The sequence below is a fragment of the Papio anubis genome, unplaced genomic scaffold (genome assembly GCF_008728515.1).
Source record: "Papio anubis isolate 15944 unplaced genomic scaffold, Panubis1.0 scaffold452, whole genome shotgun sequence".
Lineage (NCBI taxonomy): Eukaryota > Metazoa > Chordata > Mammalia > Primates > Cercopithecidae > Papio > Papio anubis.
The window spans coordinates 3,007-22,354 of record NW_022164701.1 but is presented as its reverse complement, the minus strand read 5'-3'; the positions used below and the strand labels follow the sequence as shown (position 1 = coordinate 22,354).

Sequence of the window (19,348 nt, the reverse complement as noted above, 5' to 3'; positions counted from 1 at the left end):
AAGTAGAAAATTTTACCAAGTAATATGTGTATAAAAAAACACAAAGCACTCCCTTATAATATTCATCAATGTACATTTATTTATTGAGGAAACCATAATGAATACAAAATTACAGCTATCATGTGACCTTTTACATACAATGTCATTAAAGCAAACTCTAAACCACAGTTTGTAAAGTATTCAATTTACCTCAAGTCCAAGCTGCATCTCCCTAAGACACTGTTCCCATCACAGTAGCCATTTTAAGCCAATCTTCTTTTTACACACGGGTAGTTTCTGTAGAGAACATTTTTCTCAGGACGAAAATGCATCGAGCATGCATAAGAAAAAATATATATATATGCGCAAATACATTTAAGAGTTTCTATAGGGGTATCACTGAAGAAAATAAAACCCTGGGATTTGCTTATTAAAAGCACCAATTTAAAAAAATCCCTCAAAAGCTTATATTGTGACAAGAAAAATGAAGTCACTAACTCAACAAAAAATAAGGTTATTTTCAGAACCAAAATTATCTTTAATTAGGTATTGTTAAAATGCATTTTAAAGTGAGGCAGAGTTTGCAGAAAATAAAAACAAGACATCCTCACTGATTAGTAAACTCTACATCATTATTCTACACAACAGATAACTTTCTAAGTAGAGCTGATTTTACTGGCAGAGTAGTCAAACAAATAAAATGCTATCACTTCTGAATTACTCCCCTTTCCCTCTGAAGGTACTCTGCTATTCCTACCCAAACCCACCCTTATGAATTAACTACTAAGATAATTTGTTTAAAAGATATATTTTACAATGTTTATAAACAACTAGTATTAAATTACTAGTTTTAGTATTAAAACCATTTCTGATATTAAAAAATAAAACTATACTTCTCATTTCTAAAAGAAACATCAAACCATAGAATTCTAAGTATCACCACACTAAGCTGTCTTAAAAAAAAAACTAAAAACATTGTCAAATTTTTGTTTAAGTGCTAAATAAAGTCAGTTCAGTTTCAATCTAAACTATACATTGTTTCTAACACTAATATCCAATGCATTCAAATCAACTGGCTCACCTTTTCTGCTTTCCATTTATTTCAGATTTAAGACCAGCGTCATTTAAAATAATGCTTATATTATCAGTGAAGGCTTATGGTAATGAATAAAAGAATTCTCATGAGACAGAAACAGTGCCCCAATATCTATTATCATTCATCTATCTATATTTTTTTAATAAAAATGCAATCTACAACTAACCAAAACTCGACAGGCTCTCAAGTTTCAATGAGTCCCTTTATATTTACATACCTATCATTGACTATTAAAACATAACATACACATAAATGTGGTGTAATAACTATGTAACTTAAGAAATTTAACAGTTCATGGAACATTTAAGATCAAGTGAATAGCACTTTAAAATGAAAAGTGATCAAAAGCAGGTACATTACACCCTATACCATATTATGTATGGGAATACATTTCATATTTCTCAATTATGATTTGCCAATTTTACCTTCTACATTGAGCCCTTCTATGGTCCATGCTCATCGGCTCACCAATGGCATACACTCAAAGGATTCCTCTTTATGGGTAACTATCTCAGGACCTGATTTTATGAGCTATGATTTGGTGCTTGCAGCATCTTCAGCACTGTGTGTGAAAATGAAGGCAGTATTTTTGAATATTTTTCTTTGTTGCAGAGATAAGCAGGAGTTTTAAAAGGATCAGCACATTTTAGAAATTGAATAAACAAAACTGATAAGATGCTGCTTTCATACATTCATCTTAACTCAAAATATGTACCAGTTAAAATCATCTATAAAAACACACAAACATTTTAAACTGGCAAAAAAATTATATAAATGCAGCGTCAGTTATTAAAATATTATTAAATCAGAAAAATACTGATTGCTACAGATTATGAAAGGTTATTTGCTGTACAGTTAACATTTCACTGATGCACATGCCTTTTATCAAAACATACTGCCTTATAACTTTTTCCTTTTTCAGCATATAACTTTTGTCTCAGAAAAAAATCATAATAAAATTGTAACCCATAATATCCTTACTGAATTATTACAGTTTAAGAAAAAAATAAAGAAATTATAGTTTTGGAGGGCAAAGAAATTTTCTGTCCATCATATAAAACAGATTGTGAAGGCTGTTGAAGTTTCTGAACAAGTGATTTCCTAAATCTTGAAAACTGTGTAATTGTCCTTTCTTAATCTTAACACTTCTATATTTGGGGAAAAAATACAAAAAGATTTGGATGTAGATCAATTACTGCAGCAATCTACTCATCATTTTCTTGTCTTAATAAAAAAAAAAAAAAGTAAAATAAAAACCATTACCCAGAAATGTAAACAGTTGCTTTAACAACTTACAGACTTTCCACTAAGATGGTAGCATAAAATAACAAAATACATTTTGGGGAAGCAGTAGCAGATTGCCTTTGAATACACAACCACAAAAACCTCACAGGGACAACATTAATGTACTGAAATATTTATTTATATATGTCCTTAGGTTGTGCTTACCTGGTGCTTTTTGCAGCAGAACCTAAGGTGGAAGGTCTGGGAAGGCACTGTGAAGTATAAATAATTGCACTGTTTGCAATTAATAAAGATTTTAAACCTTAAATGAATCAAAATCAACAGCCTCCAATTTGTGAGTTATGATACTGAATTCAACTGAACTACTTCTTCAGTTCAATTAATAAATGCACCACTTTCCTAAAAGGTCATCTATAAAACAGTATCATGCAAAATACTGCAATTGCTCACGTCAATACCCTACTCTTAAAGATAACAAATAGCTAACTCCTTAACTATTAAACTTCAAACTAGAACTATATATCCAGATCTAAATAAGGGTAAGGGAAGTCACTCTAGGTTATATAAAACAATCAAAAACATTTCAAAATATCTATAATGAACTGTACTGCTATTTCCATCCTGTAGGTAATCTCAACATTTATGTCCTTGTACCTCTTCCTTTAAAGTATATTCAAAACAACAAATGGTGCTCCCCACCAATGACAAAATATATAATTATGAAATGTGTTAAAATTGCTACATTGCTCATTATTTGCAAACTGAAATCCCCTTCTGTCTGATACATTTCAAGACTTTCATATTAAATATAGAATATATGCATATTTTACACTGAAAAACAATATTTCAGGAGCACCAGTGAATAATACTATTCAACTTTGTTAAGTATCAGTTTTCTTTAGCTATAGCTAAAGCATATAAAAAATACTTACCCATTAAGCTCACTTTAAAAAAAATACAGAACTATGTATTATTCTATGTTAAATTAAGAAGCAGTTATGGTTTTCCAAGATATCAGCACTGTATTCCAACATAATATTCACACAAAGTATGGCATTTGCATTATGTGGAACATTGACAAAAAGATACTGTTGCAGTTCATCAATTTGTCATTCTGATGTACTTACAGTGCAATGCTCCTTGAAGGAACACAATCAAGGATGATACACAGCACAGTCCTCCTCACCCCTACAGAGCTAGTTCTATACTGGCTGGATCAAACCTGCACTTCAACAGACAATGGCAAGACAGACTGTATTTGCATGTAGTCTAATATATTAATATGCAAAGAGCCAACAAATATGCAAAGAGTAAAACAATGGATTTCAACAAAATATCAGAACTTCAGCATGAGTGTTAAAGAGTAATAAAATGACTTCAAGTACATAAAAAAATTAAGTTGATTCAATGATTGGACTTGTGCATTTACAAAACAAAGCTTATCTATACTGCTTAAAGAAAAAAAAAAAAGCTTGAACGTTTCCATACCCCATTTATGTTTCAATGGCAGATGCAATGTAGCTATACTTTTTGCACACTATTCACTTTTCTATCCTAAATTTAGAAAGAAACACACTATTATATACATTGAAAGAGTTGCTTTACATGGAAAAAAAACTGTTCTTATTAGACTACTCATATTCACTATCTGAAAACTGTTTAAAATTAGTTATGCCGAAACAGTCTTGGAAATCAAGTATTATCAAATTAAGAACAGAAAGGTTAACTGTTATAGCAGCAGTACAGGTCTGAAACAGTGGTCATGTATAAAAAGGAAATTTCACTGTTAATGCAATGGAAGTATGCCAGAAGATCATTGTACACACATGCAGTTTTTAATCAAACAGAAGGAAAAAAAATGAAGATACCAGGATTACTTGTGCTGAAAGAGCCAAATACAATAAATGGAAAAGATCCTCCAATCTACCACTATACTGCAAGGGGGGAAAAACATGCCAGTGTTTAAAAACTCAATATTTCATGGGGAAAGCTTATATATTTGTGTATATGTATCTTAATTTATCATTGCTAAGAAATTATGAATCCTTTAAATACCCACATATCCAACTTACCGACACAGGAGGTTTCATATCATTTATTGTAAAGCACAAAACAGGCATTTTAAAAGTGAAAGTATACATTGAAAAAGTACATTTATATCACAAAGCATCAACCACATAATTGCAAATACATTTGCTGGAATGTGTACATCTACACTAAATACTAAAAACAAACCAATTTTCATTTCTACACAGAAATATTAACCTCCTATCAGTAGTGATAGATATTTTGTACATTTGCAAAAAAAAAAAACAAAAAAAAAAAAAACAAAAAAAAAAACACTATTTTAAACCAAAAACAAAATTAAGATCTTCATCAAGTCGTCTGCATCCATATATTTAACAAAGGTTTTTTTCCCCCACACAATGAAGCAAATACTGTATTGTCCACTTCTTATTATTGGCCCTGTGCAGAAGAGATACATAAGAAATACACAAAAAGTTAAAGAAAATCCTTGAAATGGAGCTAATTCAGGAGTGAATCCTTTAAGAAAGAAAAACTGGTTAATATAAATGGTGGTAGCTTCTTGCATGATTTGCAAATCCCTGGGGGAAGAAAATTTATTTTTAAAATCAAAGGCATTGCAGAAATATTCAGCACTCAGATGCCGGAAAACATTATAAAAAACAAACAAAAAAACCCAAACAATACACCGTAGTACTTCATTTAAATAGTTATACTTTGCCAGATAAAAATTTAAAAGGCAAACACTCCCAAACAGACAAACAGTAAACATGCAGAAAACAGACTGGAGTAGAAATCAACAAATTAGCAATTACATTATACCTGAGGTGCTGGAGGATGCTGTGGCATTCCCTGGGGACTTGTCTGGGCATAATAGGCTGCTTGTTGTCTATAATACTCAGCCCAGGCTGCACTATAATCTGGCTGACCACCTGGAGGAGCCCCAGTCGGAGCAGGAACTGCTTGACCTTTGAAAAAAAAAAAAAAAAGAATTTTGTTGCTGTAACCACAATTAAAAGTCCAACATCTCATTTCCAGTAAAAACAATACCTTGCTTCTTGTAATATTCCTCCCAAGCCTTTGAATAATCTTGTGTCTGCCCTTGTTGACCTAAAAAAACCCCCCTAAATTTTAATATTAAATTACAATCATAAGACAAAAGCACAGAGGGTCAGAATTACTCCTGTTTTATTTAAAATATTCATTAGTAGTGTCAGGAAACTACTCTAAAATTAAAAAAAAAAAACGCTCTTTATTTTCTTTTTGCCTTATAATTAATCATAATGTTTAGTTCTAGAGCGTCATTATTAGTAAAAAAACAAAATCAACCCCAAATCCACACTGCTTTAGCTAAGGAAGGTAAAGATTTAGGCATAATCTTGATTGGATTCCAGAATTAAAAACAAAAAAACCCACTTAATTGCAATGATTTAAAGATTTTATTATTTTAAGACCTAGCCAAGACTTTTTCCTCATTAGTAACCTATAAAGTGTATGTACATGTACATGTACACACACACACACAGAGATTAGTAGTAAGATGTTAAAAGTATCAATAATTTATTCCAATTACAACACAATGGTATTAAAAGTAACGTGACAAGGAATAAAGAACAAGATCAATGAAACACATAACTCAGCTTTCACGATCAGGTCTTTTTCCAAATGAGATGACTTGGCTCAATTAAGAGACTAAAGAAATGTAACAATGAAATGCAATGCACGAACCTTTGAATGCACTCTGAATTTAACAAAACACACAGATGACGAAAGACATATTCCTGACAACTATGGAAATTTAAATATAGTCTGTATTTTTGTGATACTATTGAGGGTATTTATTTTCAGACAGGGTCTCACTATGCCACCCAGGCTGGAGTGCAGCGGTGCATTCATGGCTCGCTGCAGCCTCGACCTCCCACGGCTCAGATGATCCTCCCACCTCTGCCTCTAGAGTAGCTGGGACTACAAGCCCACCATGCCTAGCTGACATTTTTCTCTTTTTTTGCAGAGATGGGGTTCTGCCGCGTTGTCCAGGCTGGTCTTTAACTCCTGGGCTAAAGTGATCCACCTGCCTTGGTCTCCCAAAAGTCCTGGGATTACAGGCGTGAATCATTGTGCCCAGACATTGAGTTTCTTTAGAGCCAACTGTCTTGTCTGCAACTTACATTGAAATGGTTCATACAGAAAAACGTACATATAAAGCACATACAGCAAACTTTATAAAAATGATGAATGAAGCTGAGTGGTACCTAATTTCCCCAATTTCTGAAGGTATATAATTTTCTAAATAAAAAATTGAGAAGAGAGATGTGTTTTCCTATTCAGTTGCTCTACTTAAGCACTATTTTATTTCGTTTGTAACTCACTTGGCTTTGTGAAATAATTACCACAGACAAAAGTACTGGAGCATGGACGTATAGGAAGCTGTTTTTATGTTTGTATGATGTTGCCAACAAGGCCAATTTCCTAGTTTCAGAAACCTGTCCATCACCATTGTAAAATAGGTGACAGAATCAAAGCAACTGAGTGAAAGAATTTAAGATTTATGATTCTTTAAAAATGCATGAAACAAACCCTCTTTTCTTGGGTAACAGAGAACTCTCATAGACTATTAAAAATTCTCATATTTTCCTGTCTTCTATAAAGAACTGTTAATCAAAGAGGAACATTTGCCTCTTACAAGACACAATTCAAGCAAATCGGAAACAGGTTTCAATATTGAAAAAACTGCCAAATACTCTGGTGTAACAACAGCAATAAAACCACACGTTTTCTCTTACAAGCTGCACACTTGAAACCAAACCTGATCAAGGTAGCAATCAATATTCTTCAGGTTTTAAACCCACTGTGAGAGTTACTCATTTTAGATGTAAGATGGTAGAAACAGGCATATTCATCAAGAAAATTCCATCAATGTTCCCTTAAAAAACTACAACCTCTGCAAACTCCTATATCCCTGTGGAAAGCTAATAGTAAACACTTTAGACTTTAAAGAACTCTTTCCTTGCCCTTTCAGACATGTACTGCCTTACCTTGCTCCCCTTATTATTCTCTTTAGTTACTGGATTTTGTTTTGAGACAGGTCTTGCTCTGTCACCTAGGCTGGAACACAGTGGTAGTGGTGTGATCATGGCTTAGTTACTGTTTGATTCAAGACAGTTGAGTTTACACTTCAGTAGAACATTATCTAATATTTATTATAGTTTTATAATTATAATCTATAAAGTTTAGCCTTAAATTTCTTTCATCCAAAAGATAAAAGACTTGCTCTACAGTTAGCCTGTAAGATTTTATTATAGCCTAAGAGTCAGCCTTGCTTGAATAGATTTTCACACTCAGTTGTCTTCCTATATACTTGTACCTTTCCTACAAGTCTCACTCTACCCTCCTTTAGGCTTAAGGTACCAGATTCTTAAGGGTTCAGAGTCTACTACATCAGTCCTTATTATAAGGGCCTTCCTTAAGTCAAACTTTTCTCAAATGTCTTCACTTTTCCAAAAAAGAATTACTCCTTTCTACTTTGAAACCCTGCTTGTTCTCTTAAGGGTCTCTTATAAAAAATCCCTCTATTCTAGCTTTAAAAATACCCATCTTTAGATTGCTGCCATTCCTTATAACTCTCTGAAATCTTATCAAGATTTTCTCTACTTGGGAGGCTGAGGCAGAAGAATTGCTTGAACCTCAGAGGTGGATGCTGCAGTGAGCCGAGATTGTGCCACTGCACTCCAGCCTGGGCGACAGGCAGAGGTTCCATGTCAAAAAAAAAAAAAAATTATCTTAGTTTGGTGTTATCCTGGGGAATTTAGAATTGTTTTAAAATATAAACCTAATTTTGGAAAACTTAACCTACATCTGTTTTCAACTAATCTATTTTGCTCATAAAATTAACAGGTGAGGCTGGGTGTGGTGGCTCACGCCTGTAATCCCAACACTTTGGCAGGCTGAGGCAGGTGGATCACCTGAAGTCAGGAGTTTGAGACCAGCCTGGCCAACATGATGAAACCCTGTATCTACTAAAAATACAAAAAAATTAGCCAGACGTGGTAGCGGGCGCCTGTAAGCCCAGCTACTTGGGAGGCTGAGGCAGGAGAATTGCTTGAACCTGGGAGGCGGAGATTGCAGTGAGCTGAGATCATGCCACTGCACTCCAGCCTAGGCGAGAGTGAGACTCCCTCTCAAATAAATAAATAAAATTAACAGGTGATTATTGTGGTACTACAGAAAAACGATAGAAAAGGTGGGGTAAGGAGGTTCTTTAGTCATGCAGTATTATTATTTAATTATTTCTATGCCATGTTTTCCTACAGAGGATTTAAGACAGTATAGCATAGTATCTCTAGCTGGCAGGGAAATGGTGAAAAAAAAAAAATTAAAGACAATAAAGACAATTTCTTCCCTTAACAATGAAAATTAGAATTTCTTCCCTTAACAATAAAAATCAGAATTCAACCCACCCACTCATTTTGAGTAAAACATAAAAAAGTAAAACATAAAAGACTAAACAGTAAATGTATTAAGGGCCATATTACAAATAATCAATAAGGTAAAATAAAGCACAGAAGTCAAACTCATTCCTCAGTAATTAGCTAAATCCATTAACAAGCCTTTATTTTTACCTACTTAATAACTTAATAACTAGGGACCATATCTAGGGAACATTACCCATTGAGAAAATAGAAGTTGAAGATTTTTAACCCAAACATGTGATCAGGTCTCACTGTGATGCCAAGGCTGGCCTCAATCCCCTGTGTTCAAGGGATCCTTCTACCTTAGCCTCTCTAGCAGCTGGGACTACAAGTGTGTGCTACTGCATGTGGCTCATGCTCAAGTCTTTTAAAATGGTGACGCTATTTCACTGAAGTTAAGTTGATTACAGGTCCTGACCACAATGTTGTCAGGACATGATTATTTTTTTTTGAGACGGAGTCTCGCTGTGTCCCCCAGGCTGGAGTGCAATGGCGCGATCTCTGCTCACTGCAAGCTCCGCCTCCCGGGATCCCGCCATTCTCCTGCCTCAGCCTCCTGAGTAGCTGGGACTACAGGCGCCTGCCATCGCGCCCCGTTAATTTTTTTGTATTTTTAGTAGAGACGGGGTTTCACCGTGTTAGCCAGGATGGTCTCGATCTCCTGACCTTGTGATCCGCCCGCCTCGGCCTCCCAAAGTGCTGGGATTACAGGCTTGAGCCACCGCGCCCGACAGGACATGATTATTAATAGCATCCCTATTCATTCTAAAAAGGATCCCAGTTCAGAAAATATATTATGTAACCAACCTTAATCAGAGTATGCTGTTTTTAAGTTAAAAGTTTCTTTTTGCGGAATTTTAGCTACTGTAGATCTGCCTAAGCTACGTCACAAAAACATATATTAATCTGTTATAGTCTCAGAAATAGATGGAATATGACTCTCCTAGGAAGCCATTCTATGAGGAAAAACAATTTTTTTCTTTCTTTAAAAAGAAACCAGTTGTGCAGAACATCTTTATCATCAAGTATATATAATTTTACACCTAGAAGATTAAAATCATCACCCTTCTGGAAATTTTTCTTTCTGCAGAGAATGAGAAACATTCTTTGGCAAAGAAAACATTGAAATTTACACTGAGAATCCCAAGTAGACCGATCTCTTATGACAAAACTACCACCTATAGATTCTTTTTCTGCTAGTGAAGGATAACCAAGCTTACCAATTTAGTTTTCGTTTGTGACATCTAGCTGTGGTATGTAATAATTTTTAAAGAGCAAAAGCAGTTGAAACATAGTGATTTGTCCAGAAGTATAGTACCAGGTTCCAAACGGTCCCTAAAGAGACAAATTTGGGAGACAAGCTTGGGACTCAGACCCTCTTGGAAGCCAGATTCTGGTTCCATCACTTAGTTACTTTCCCTCACTACAGATTACTTCTTACCTGCTTATCTTGCAGCAAAAATAATGGTATCACACACAATCCATTTTCACCTGACACATTAAAATTTAACCTTATGTCATTCAGACTTATATATATAACTGTCATTGTCAAAAGTATAGTAATGTTAATACTGTATGTGCCAGTGAGGAAATTTCTAGTTTCAATAAATAACTGGTTGACAAATGCAATTAGAAAGAAAAATATTTCCTTGCTATATAACCACAAATTTAAAAACTGTAATTTGCAACTGTCTTGGTATGTTTACGAGTCCAGTGATTTTATTCAATTATTCTCTTCCTGAAGAGAATAACTTGTGTTTCAATTTAATTATGTATTTTCAAGAAATGTATAAAACATACCCATTTTCTTGTAGTACTCTTCCCAAGCCTTGGTATAATCAACCTGTCCAGCTGGGGCTGGATTCTGCTGATCTCCTTGATTAAGCAAAACAAAACAAAACAAAACAGAAAAACAGAATTAAAGTTTTTAAAAGGCAATTTTAGCTGTTTCCTTGGGTGCAGGAGCTGGCAGGGGCCTGCAATGTGACAGTGAGGGGTAGGAGGAAGGTACTATGTGGTGGTGGCATCCCTACTGGTGCCAAAGATAGAAGGTACTGGGGGTACAGAGGTGGTGGACAGAAAAGAAAACCAACCTGTTTGGAAGACTGGTTATGTCGAACATATAAGTAAATGTATGTAAAATAAGGAGATACACTGAGGATACCAGGTTTCTCACCATTTGTAAACAAGTACAGAAAAGGAAAAGGCTTGAAAACCCCAAAATGCTGAAATGAATGTCGTAATATGAACATAGTTTTAAAAAATATATACACATATCAATGTTTATGTGTTTTTTGGCATGTGTATGTAGGTATGCATGTATGTAAATATATTTCCTAGTTCTGTCTGCTGAAAGAAGTTAGAAGCAATTACACCTCAGTAGCAACAAGCATAGTCAAGTCTTGTTTCTAACTACCATACTCTACTAAAAGGAATCAGAGCTCCTTGAAGAAATAGCTGACTTAAGGGTTGGAGCCCATAAAACACAAAATAACAATCTCACTGTGCCAGACAGTATGGAAGTGCTTAAAATAACGACAGATATTTCAAAAGGATATAGGCACCACCCTGAATATACTCCCTGACTGGCCAAATCTAGGATAATCTGATTATCAAAATTATAAAAATCTTCAAAAAATATAACCCATTGCAAAAATCAGAAATCCATAATGATATAAAGAGCTTAATATATTAATGTTGACTTACTGATTTGGAGGGCTGTATGATGGTTATATATTTTTGAAGAAGTACCCAACAGGACATTGTGTCTATAGTTTAGTCTTAAATGATTTCTTTCAGAACTAATTATACTGGATATAATTAGTTTCCTTCAGAACTAATTATAATGGATATTTAAAATAAATACACACTCATACACTTGTATGATATAGACGGTATTAGAGTAAACAAGGGATAAAACATTAACAGCTGGGTTATATGGGTGGCTCCTGGTATTCTTATAACTTTTATGAAAGTTTGAAACTATTTCCAGGTAACAATTTAAAAAAGGAAAAGTCTGCTTAAATTATAATTAAATAATGTCAGAAATTTTAGGTATTATACAGTGATGTACTTCATATATAATTCCAAGCACAAGTTTTGACTTTCACATATAAGTTCTTTAGTTACCTTGTCCATTAGTTTGAGTTGTAGTTGGTGCACCTGCAGGGGCTGCTGGTGGTGGCTGTGCTTGCTGTTGATAATAGTGAGCATAATAAGCAGCCCAAGCTGCTGAATTTGGATCCGTTCCTGCCTTAGCTAGAATAAATGAAAGTTCAAGGTTTGCATGTTGAAGTCTGTAATTCTCACACGAGCGCGCGCGCGCACACACACACACACACCCAGCTCTCTGGCAAATATACAGCTCCCAAAATTAACTAGAACATTAAAAAAAAGTACATGAAAACTTTTATATTTTCTATTATTTTTGTTGTTACCATCAGCTTTTATTAAAGAAAACCAAGGCTCAGAGACCAAGTGACTTTCCCAGGTTAAAAACTACTGAGTTGCATAACTGGGATATGAATAAAGGTCTTTTGGCTCCAAATCCAATGCTCTGTCTCAAACCATCCTGTGCCCTTGTTTTTTTCTAAATTGGTTTCGCCTCAAGCACAAACAGCTCTATCTGGAAGATGACTTAAGAAAAACATTTCTAGGGGCTAACCTGCATAAGAAAGAAACAATTATTTTAGAACAATGAACTTTGTCCTTATTTTCAATGAAGAGAAAATATAAAAATCTTAAAAAAAGATTAGCCACATTTCATCCTATTTCACATTGAATGTTATAAACTTGATATCATCCTACTTGAAATTCTTCATTCTCTAGAATCTTCAGGATGGTCAAAGCTTAAGTACAGCCTATCATTCAAAATCTTTAACAGTCTGAATCCCCTGGCTTATCCTTTCCATTTCAGCCTCACCTCTCCCTTCGTTTGTATCTCTTTAACATCCAAGCTCCAGCCACAACACAGTGCTTGTACTTTTCAGAAATCACTATGCCCATGTCTCAGCTTTTAGCTATGTTATGTTTCCTCTACACTTGACTGACCCTCACTCATCTCCCACATCAACTGAAGTGCAAACAGTTTGAGACCTCTCAATCTTCTAGAAACCACAAAAAAACTTGATTCTGTCCTTTATACTAGGAATATCATACAATTAAAACTTTTAAATTTTCTATTATGCTTTCATTCTGAACAGTAGCAATTCTCAGCTGCTTAAAAAAGGTTAGTCAAGTTTGAGAAAAAGGAGTGAGAATTTCTAGAAAAAGAAAACTACAAGGTAATATAATTGTAAGGTGTTATTAGGACACCTTCCAAGCTTTTCTCAATTGCCCAATGTACTGCTTTTGTATCCTGGATGTTTACATATCTCAATAGTGTCATTATCTGTATTTATTATTATTTTTTGAGATGAAGTGTCTCACTCTGTTGCCCAGGCTGGAATGCAGTGGAGCAATTCTCAAGCAATTCTCCTGTCTTAGCCTCCCAAGTAGCTGGCATTACAGGCACCTGCCACCACACCCAGCTAATTTTTGTATTTTTAGTAGAGACAGGTTTTCACCATGTTGGCTAGGCTGGTCTCCAACTCCTGACCTCAAGTGAACCACCCGCCTCAGCCTCCCAAAGTACTAGGATTACAGGTGTTAGCCATGGCGCCCGGCTATTATCTGTATATTAATCAAGAAATCTAGGTATTTCACTTTACACTATGCCTGGACAGAGAATTTGAGATAAAACAGACTTTAGGAAGTGTTATTTCTACACCCAAACGTGTAAACCATACTGAAGTACCAGTCTCACAAATAACTAGTATGTACTAAGAATTTACTAAATATTCACTCAACCCAAGATTCATTCATTGATCAATTTATAGATAAGAAAACAGGCTTAGAGGAGTTCAAAAACTTGCCTGACATCTCACCATTAGTAAACTGTAGGACTAGGACTGATGTAGGTCTATTTGACTCTGAAGTCTAAATTCTTGACCACTACATAAATCCATAACAGACCACTCTTTTTTTAAAGAAATATTTTAGTTCATACATTAAAACGTTACGTCATTCTAAGTCTAATATAAGCAATATCCACCCCAGAGACCCAGTAACCCTTTGATAAATCTGAGTGGGGCTAACCAGCTGGTTTTAAATGGGTTACTTCTTGCCCAAAGGCCATGCTGCAACCACATTCACTGACCAGCTTTTATAGTAGTGACTTCACTACTACTCCAAGTGGGAAACTCAACATGTGATACAAAGACCACTTCCACTTCTTATTCCCATCATTTTTTCTCAATCATGCTAACCACCCAGTAGTGCTCAAAAATACAATCCTGGCAGATCCAAGTTACCCAGTATGAATCTGTCTCTTAACCTACTCAAACTCTTCAATCTCATTACTTAATTATACCATCCCAATTAGCCAACAAGAGGAAAAGCAAAGCCCTTTCATTCTCCAAAAATTCGTGTTTACAGTATTATATTCTGTACCCTGTGAGCCCTTCTATCAGTGTTGGTATGCTGGGAGTGCATTCTTTTGCTATAGAACACAACCCCAACTTTGCATACCTATATCCTAGCACAACTCAAGTCATTCCTTGAATTAATGGAAGTTGTGATTATTTGGTAACTATCATGCTGTGTTCCAAACAGCACACTTCCTATGAAATTAGCCAAGCAATTTCATTTACATAAATTACTTCAAGTTTTTTTGGGATAAATATATTATGTGTAGAAAGTAATCCATAATTGAGTATATTTTCCTTGAAACTACTCTGGTGAAAGAGGCCTAAAAGGTAGGTAGCAGGTGAAAAAAAAGAATCATAAATAAATGTTAACTGGTTTCAAAGAATGACTCTTTGACCAAGATGGAAAGCAAACTACAGGGTATGGAAAGACGCCAGAATAGTACAGGATATAATATATACATATCGAAAATCCAGATCTGAATATAGAAAATATTAAATGTATTTGGGTTTTAGCATGCAGTTATTAAATACAGGCCTGATTTTTACTCACATGAAGTTGTCATTATGAGGAGTACTAGAACCGGTATCTTATTTGACAATCTGGGAGTTTAATGCCCAAATACTTAACACTCTGTAAGACTGTTTTATATATACATATATATATATTTTTAAGAGATGGGGTCCCATTCTGTTGCCCAGGGGAGTGCAGTGGTGCGCCCACAGCTCAATACAATCTAGAACTTCTAGCCTCAAGCAATCCCCCCACCCCCCCTCAGCCTTCTGAGCAGCTAGAAATACAGACACATACCACCCTGGCTGGCTAATTTAAAACAAATTTTTTTAGAGATGGGTCTTGCCATGTTGCCTAGGCTGGTCTCAAGCCTCAGCCTCGACTTCTGAACAGGTGGGATTACAGACGTGAGCCTCAGTGCCCGGCCCCATCCCTAATTTTCTAAATAAGTAAAAACTATTTTTTCATAGATAATGTCACAGTTAACACACTACATATTTGATAGCACTGGTATCTAAAACCTATGACACTGTGCTCTTTCCTGCAGCTTTTAGCTTTTATCATTCTGCTATATCGACTCATAAGAAAGCCAAATGCAAGCTGAAAGGAATTCCATAAAAGCAGAGATCATATTCATGTCAGTTCTATATACACTGGGGTAGAAGCAGTGCCTAACGCTGTTGAAAGAGTAGAGTGAGTGAAGGTGAGGCATACAAATGTAGAATCAACACTAGAAAATTTAATAATGTAACACGAGTGAAAAACAATACAGCTAACACACAAATGATAAGCATCTTTTTACCTGGATCAGGAGGAGCCTGCTGCTGCCAGTGTGGATATGCATTTCCCCATCCCTGGGGAGCGTATGGGGCTGGAGGACCACTGAGAAGAAAATTCAGTATAAAAATGTAGTCCAAAAACCAGAATCTTTGGGGAAAGCCCAGAACTAAACTCAATACTTACTGAGGAGCTGGGCCTGGTGGTCCAGGATTATAAGGTGCAGGGTTGTATGGTCCCATTGGAGTTCCAGGCCCTGGAGGCCCAGGAGGTCCATGGGGGCCTGGGACGCCATGGGGCCCATGGGGTACAGGAGGCCCTAAAGGATTTACTGGGCCCTACAAAAAAAAAAGGAAGACATAGAAAAATCAGAAAAAACACAGTAATGGTTAACCAACTCTATGGACAAATAATCTTCCATTTCTACCCTCTTATAGTCACAAACAACAAATTTTAGGTTTTCCTTCCTTTCCTCATTCATTTTGCAAAAACTATTTTATCTGCCATAATAATGAGACATGTGAAATTTACTAAAATCAATAGCGGTAGCAATTAAATGCAATTTAAATTAAATTAAAATTAGCAATTAAATTTTCTTTAGCTTGTCTGCGACAGCAGTAGATCCCTTTCCTTTTATAATTCTTTCTTTTACTATCTTTTTTCATCTTAATCACAGAAATCAGGTCTTTATCTTCAGCTCTTCTCTCTACATCTACTTGCCTAACATAAGACAACCATCTTGACAATATATTCCCAAACTGCTTGGGTCCTATATCATCAATTGTCTTCTGAACACTTCATTGATAATGTTAACAGCTAGTTGGTTCACTATTAAACCAAACTCCACCTCACAACCTATTTCTGTCACTGAAACCCCATTCAGATCAATAATTTATATCCTTTTTGGCCTTTCATGTATCATAATTCTAAACAGCACAAACATTCCCTTTTTAAGTCCTTCAATAAATTAGGATATTTTATATCCTTATCATGCATGCATGCCACATCATAATTAATAATGCTTAACTGATTTCTGTTTTGTTAAGCAAACAAAGACATTACACTTAACTGTCCTAAAATGCTCCGAGTAGTTAACACAACCAGGCGACATGCTGGACAAAATGGTAACACTATATTTTGTTGTAAATTTCTCACTGAAAAATAGGGAAACTAAACTTCATGACCTTTAAAGTTCTTTTTATTAACTTGTCTCTTTAAGTCTCCAATTGCTGTCATCTCTCACTTATTATCCATTATCTATTCTTTCCAAATAGTAAAAAAAATACTGAAAAAGTAGCAACGTTTTTTAGGGCTATGTGCCAGGCATTCTTTTAAGTGACACACACGTGAACGTTCATTTAATCCCTACAACTCTATGAAATAGATACAATTATCCTCATTTTATAGGAGGAAACCAAGGCACAGAAAAGCCTGAGCAACTTCTCCAAGGTCACAGACCCAGTAAATGATTCAGAGAAAAGAGTCCGTGCTCTTAATCACCACACCAAATTGCTTCTCTAAAACAATCTATCTTGTTTTACCATGAATCCAACAGAAATCCTGATCCATGCATGTGAGGCTAATACTGTAAAATCAAAAACCAAGATGTGCTATTCATTTTTTTTGCTATGGCATCAACCTCCTATCATTACTCCACAAACATCTTCATTTTTTGAACAATTAAACTATCCATACAACAGAACTTACAATGTTTGTGTACATTTTATAAGATGTTCCTTAAGCATCTTTAGTACATCTATTTTTGTCTTCCCAAGTACACAGAAACAGCGTCAACCTTGTTTTGCATGCACTCCATTCGCAGCATGGCAAACACCAAAACTAATTTTTCCTAGGAAATTCTGATTAATAATTTAAGATGCTCCCTGCACACTTTGTGTTAAAAACTCCAGTAAGACACCATCTGCCTCATTTACAAAAAAGCAGTCAAAGCTTTTTATACTTTTTGTTCTAACAGAAAACTTTTCTGGAGAAAAAAAACCAAACATCTGTGTAAAATCAGATGCTGGGCCCTATCCCAGACATTTTTGAGTCAGGTCTGTCTCTGTATATTATGTGTAGGAGTTGGAAGCACCCAAATAGTCTACATTTTAAAATCCCCAGATGATTTGTGAGCCAGTCCAAAAGCTAGGATTTACGAATTTCTACTGCAGAGCGGAAGATGCATCTGATTTATCTTGTTTGCCTTGCTGGGGTTCAGTATAGTAAAATCCTAATAAATAATGAATTCCCATTAACTATGTCCTTCAAGTATGTTCCACAATCCTACAATAACACTAATATGATGCCTGCACCCTCCTATCTATCCACACTCAAACGTAAGGTTGTTCTCAAAACCTGTAACTGCACATTTAATTAGGTTATTTTCATTGCTGGAAAATCTTCACATTGTATCTATTATAGGTATCATGAAATCTATAAATACAGACTAGTAATTATATGTTTTCCTTTGATGTATTCGAATAGCGTGTGGTAACTTCTACAATCTAAGGGTGCTATAAAAAAAAGTTTAAGTATACTCACACCAATCTTTTCTTCACTATGAGTTGCGAACATGATCTATCTGTTGTGGAGTGCCACGGTGTAAATAACTTCATATTAGGATCTGCATTTGGTGGAGGTTTCTCACCGAGCTCTATTCTTGCGCAGACTGTTTGAAAGCATACTTTTGCGGTTTCCTCTAAAATAAAAGACAGTATTCTCAAAAGGTTCAACGGTATAATAAGCTATTTGAAAATGGTCACAGGTAAATGGGCCATTAAAAGCATGGTTTGGTCGTCGATGTCTGCGGCTGATATGTATTAAGATTTTCATTTAATATTTCTTTTGGAGGCCGGTCTTGCTCTGGCAACCCAGGCTGGAGTCACAGTGGCGTGATCTCAGGCTCACTGCAAGCTCTGCCACCTCCCGGGTTCCCACATATGCATTCTCCTCACCTCAGCCTCCCAAAGTAGCAGGACTACAGGCGCCCGCCACGCTCGCCCGGCTAGTTTTTTTTTGTATTTTTAGTAGAGCGGGGTTTCTTTGTGTTAGCCAGGATGGTCTCGTCACCGGCCACCGTGGTCGCCTGCCTGCGCCTAAGTGCTGGGATTACAGGCGTGAGCCACGCTGGCTTTCATTTTTAATATTCTACACTTTAAATCAAATTTTGGAAGCTTTGTAGCTGCATTCGACCCCATTTATGGTATGTTTAAACTTAACCTTAATGTGATTATAATAAATATTTGAATAAACTGCTTTAAACGGTATATACTTCATCCATACGCCCCATAAACGTTCCAATTTTAAAATATGGTGAATAAATGCTAACAAAACACTCAAGCAACTTTTTGGGTCCAAAAGACCTTTCTTATGCTAATAATTATCTTAGTTAAACTTTCTCTAGAAGCTGAAATAGGTCATCCTGCTAACACCTGTATACATTAGAATAACTATTTATGTTTTTGCACATTGCGATATTAACATAGAATGCTTTCTAAAACACATTGGAGAAAACATTTGCCACTTGTTTAAAACAACATGAAATAGTGTCAGAAAATGAATAGTAATTCCAAAGCATTAAAGAGTTGGAAATACAGTACCGCCTATTCTTAATCCCAGGTTTTTCCCAGTTGCTTTAATAAAATTAAATTCCTCAGGTCACCAGGTGGTCCCACTGTTCCAGTTGCAGCGGCCTCTGCCACTAGACCACCGGGTCCAGGTCCTGGGATTACCAGCCTATAGAGAGGGAATGGTGGGGCAAGAGGAAAAATCAAGCGCA

At 35.6% G+C, this 19,348-nt stretch overlaps 1 protein-coding gene across 1 annotated transcript; it reads right to left on the bottom strand.

Annotated features, from left to right (window-relative positions):
• Positions 1-56: 56 nt before the first annotated feature.
• Positions 57-18,144, bottom strand: LOC116273190 (far upstream element-binding protein 1-like). Its single transcript, XM_031662165.1, has 8 exons — positions 18,112-18,144; positions 15,757-15,908; positions 15,596-15,675; positions 11,944-12,072; positions 10,615-10,689; positions 5,168-5,313; positions 2,525-2,571; positions 57-1,637 (listed from the first exon to the last, which is right to left on the bottom strand). Exons 1-8 carry the CDS (start codon positions 18,142-18,144, stop codon positions 1,607-1,609), a joined length of 693 nt encoding a protein of 230 aa, XP_031518025.1. The 3' UTR covers positions 57-1,606.
• Positions 18,145-19,348: the final 1,204 nt, after the last annotated feature.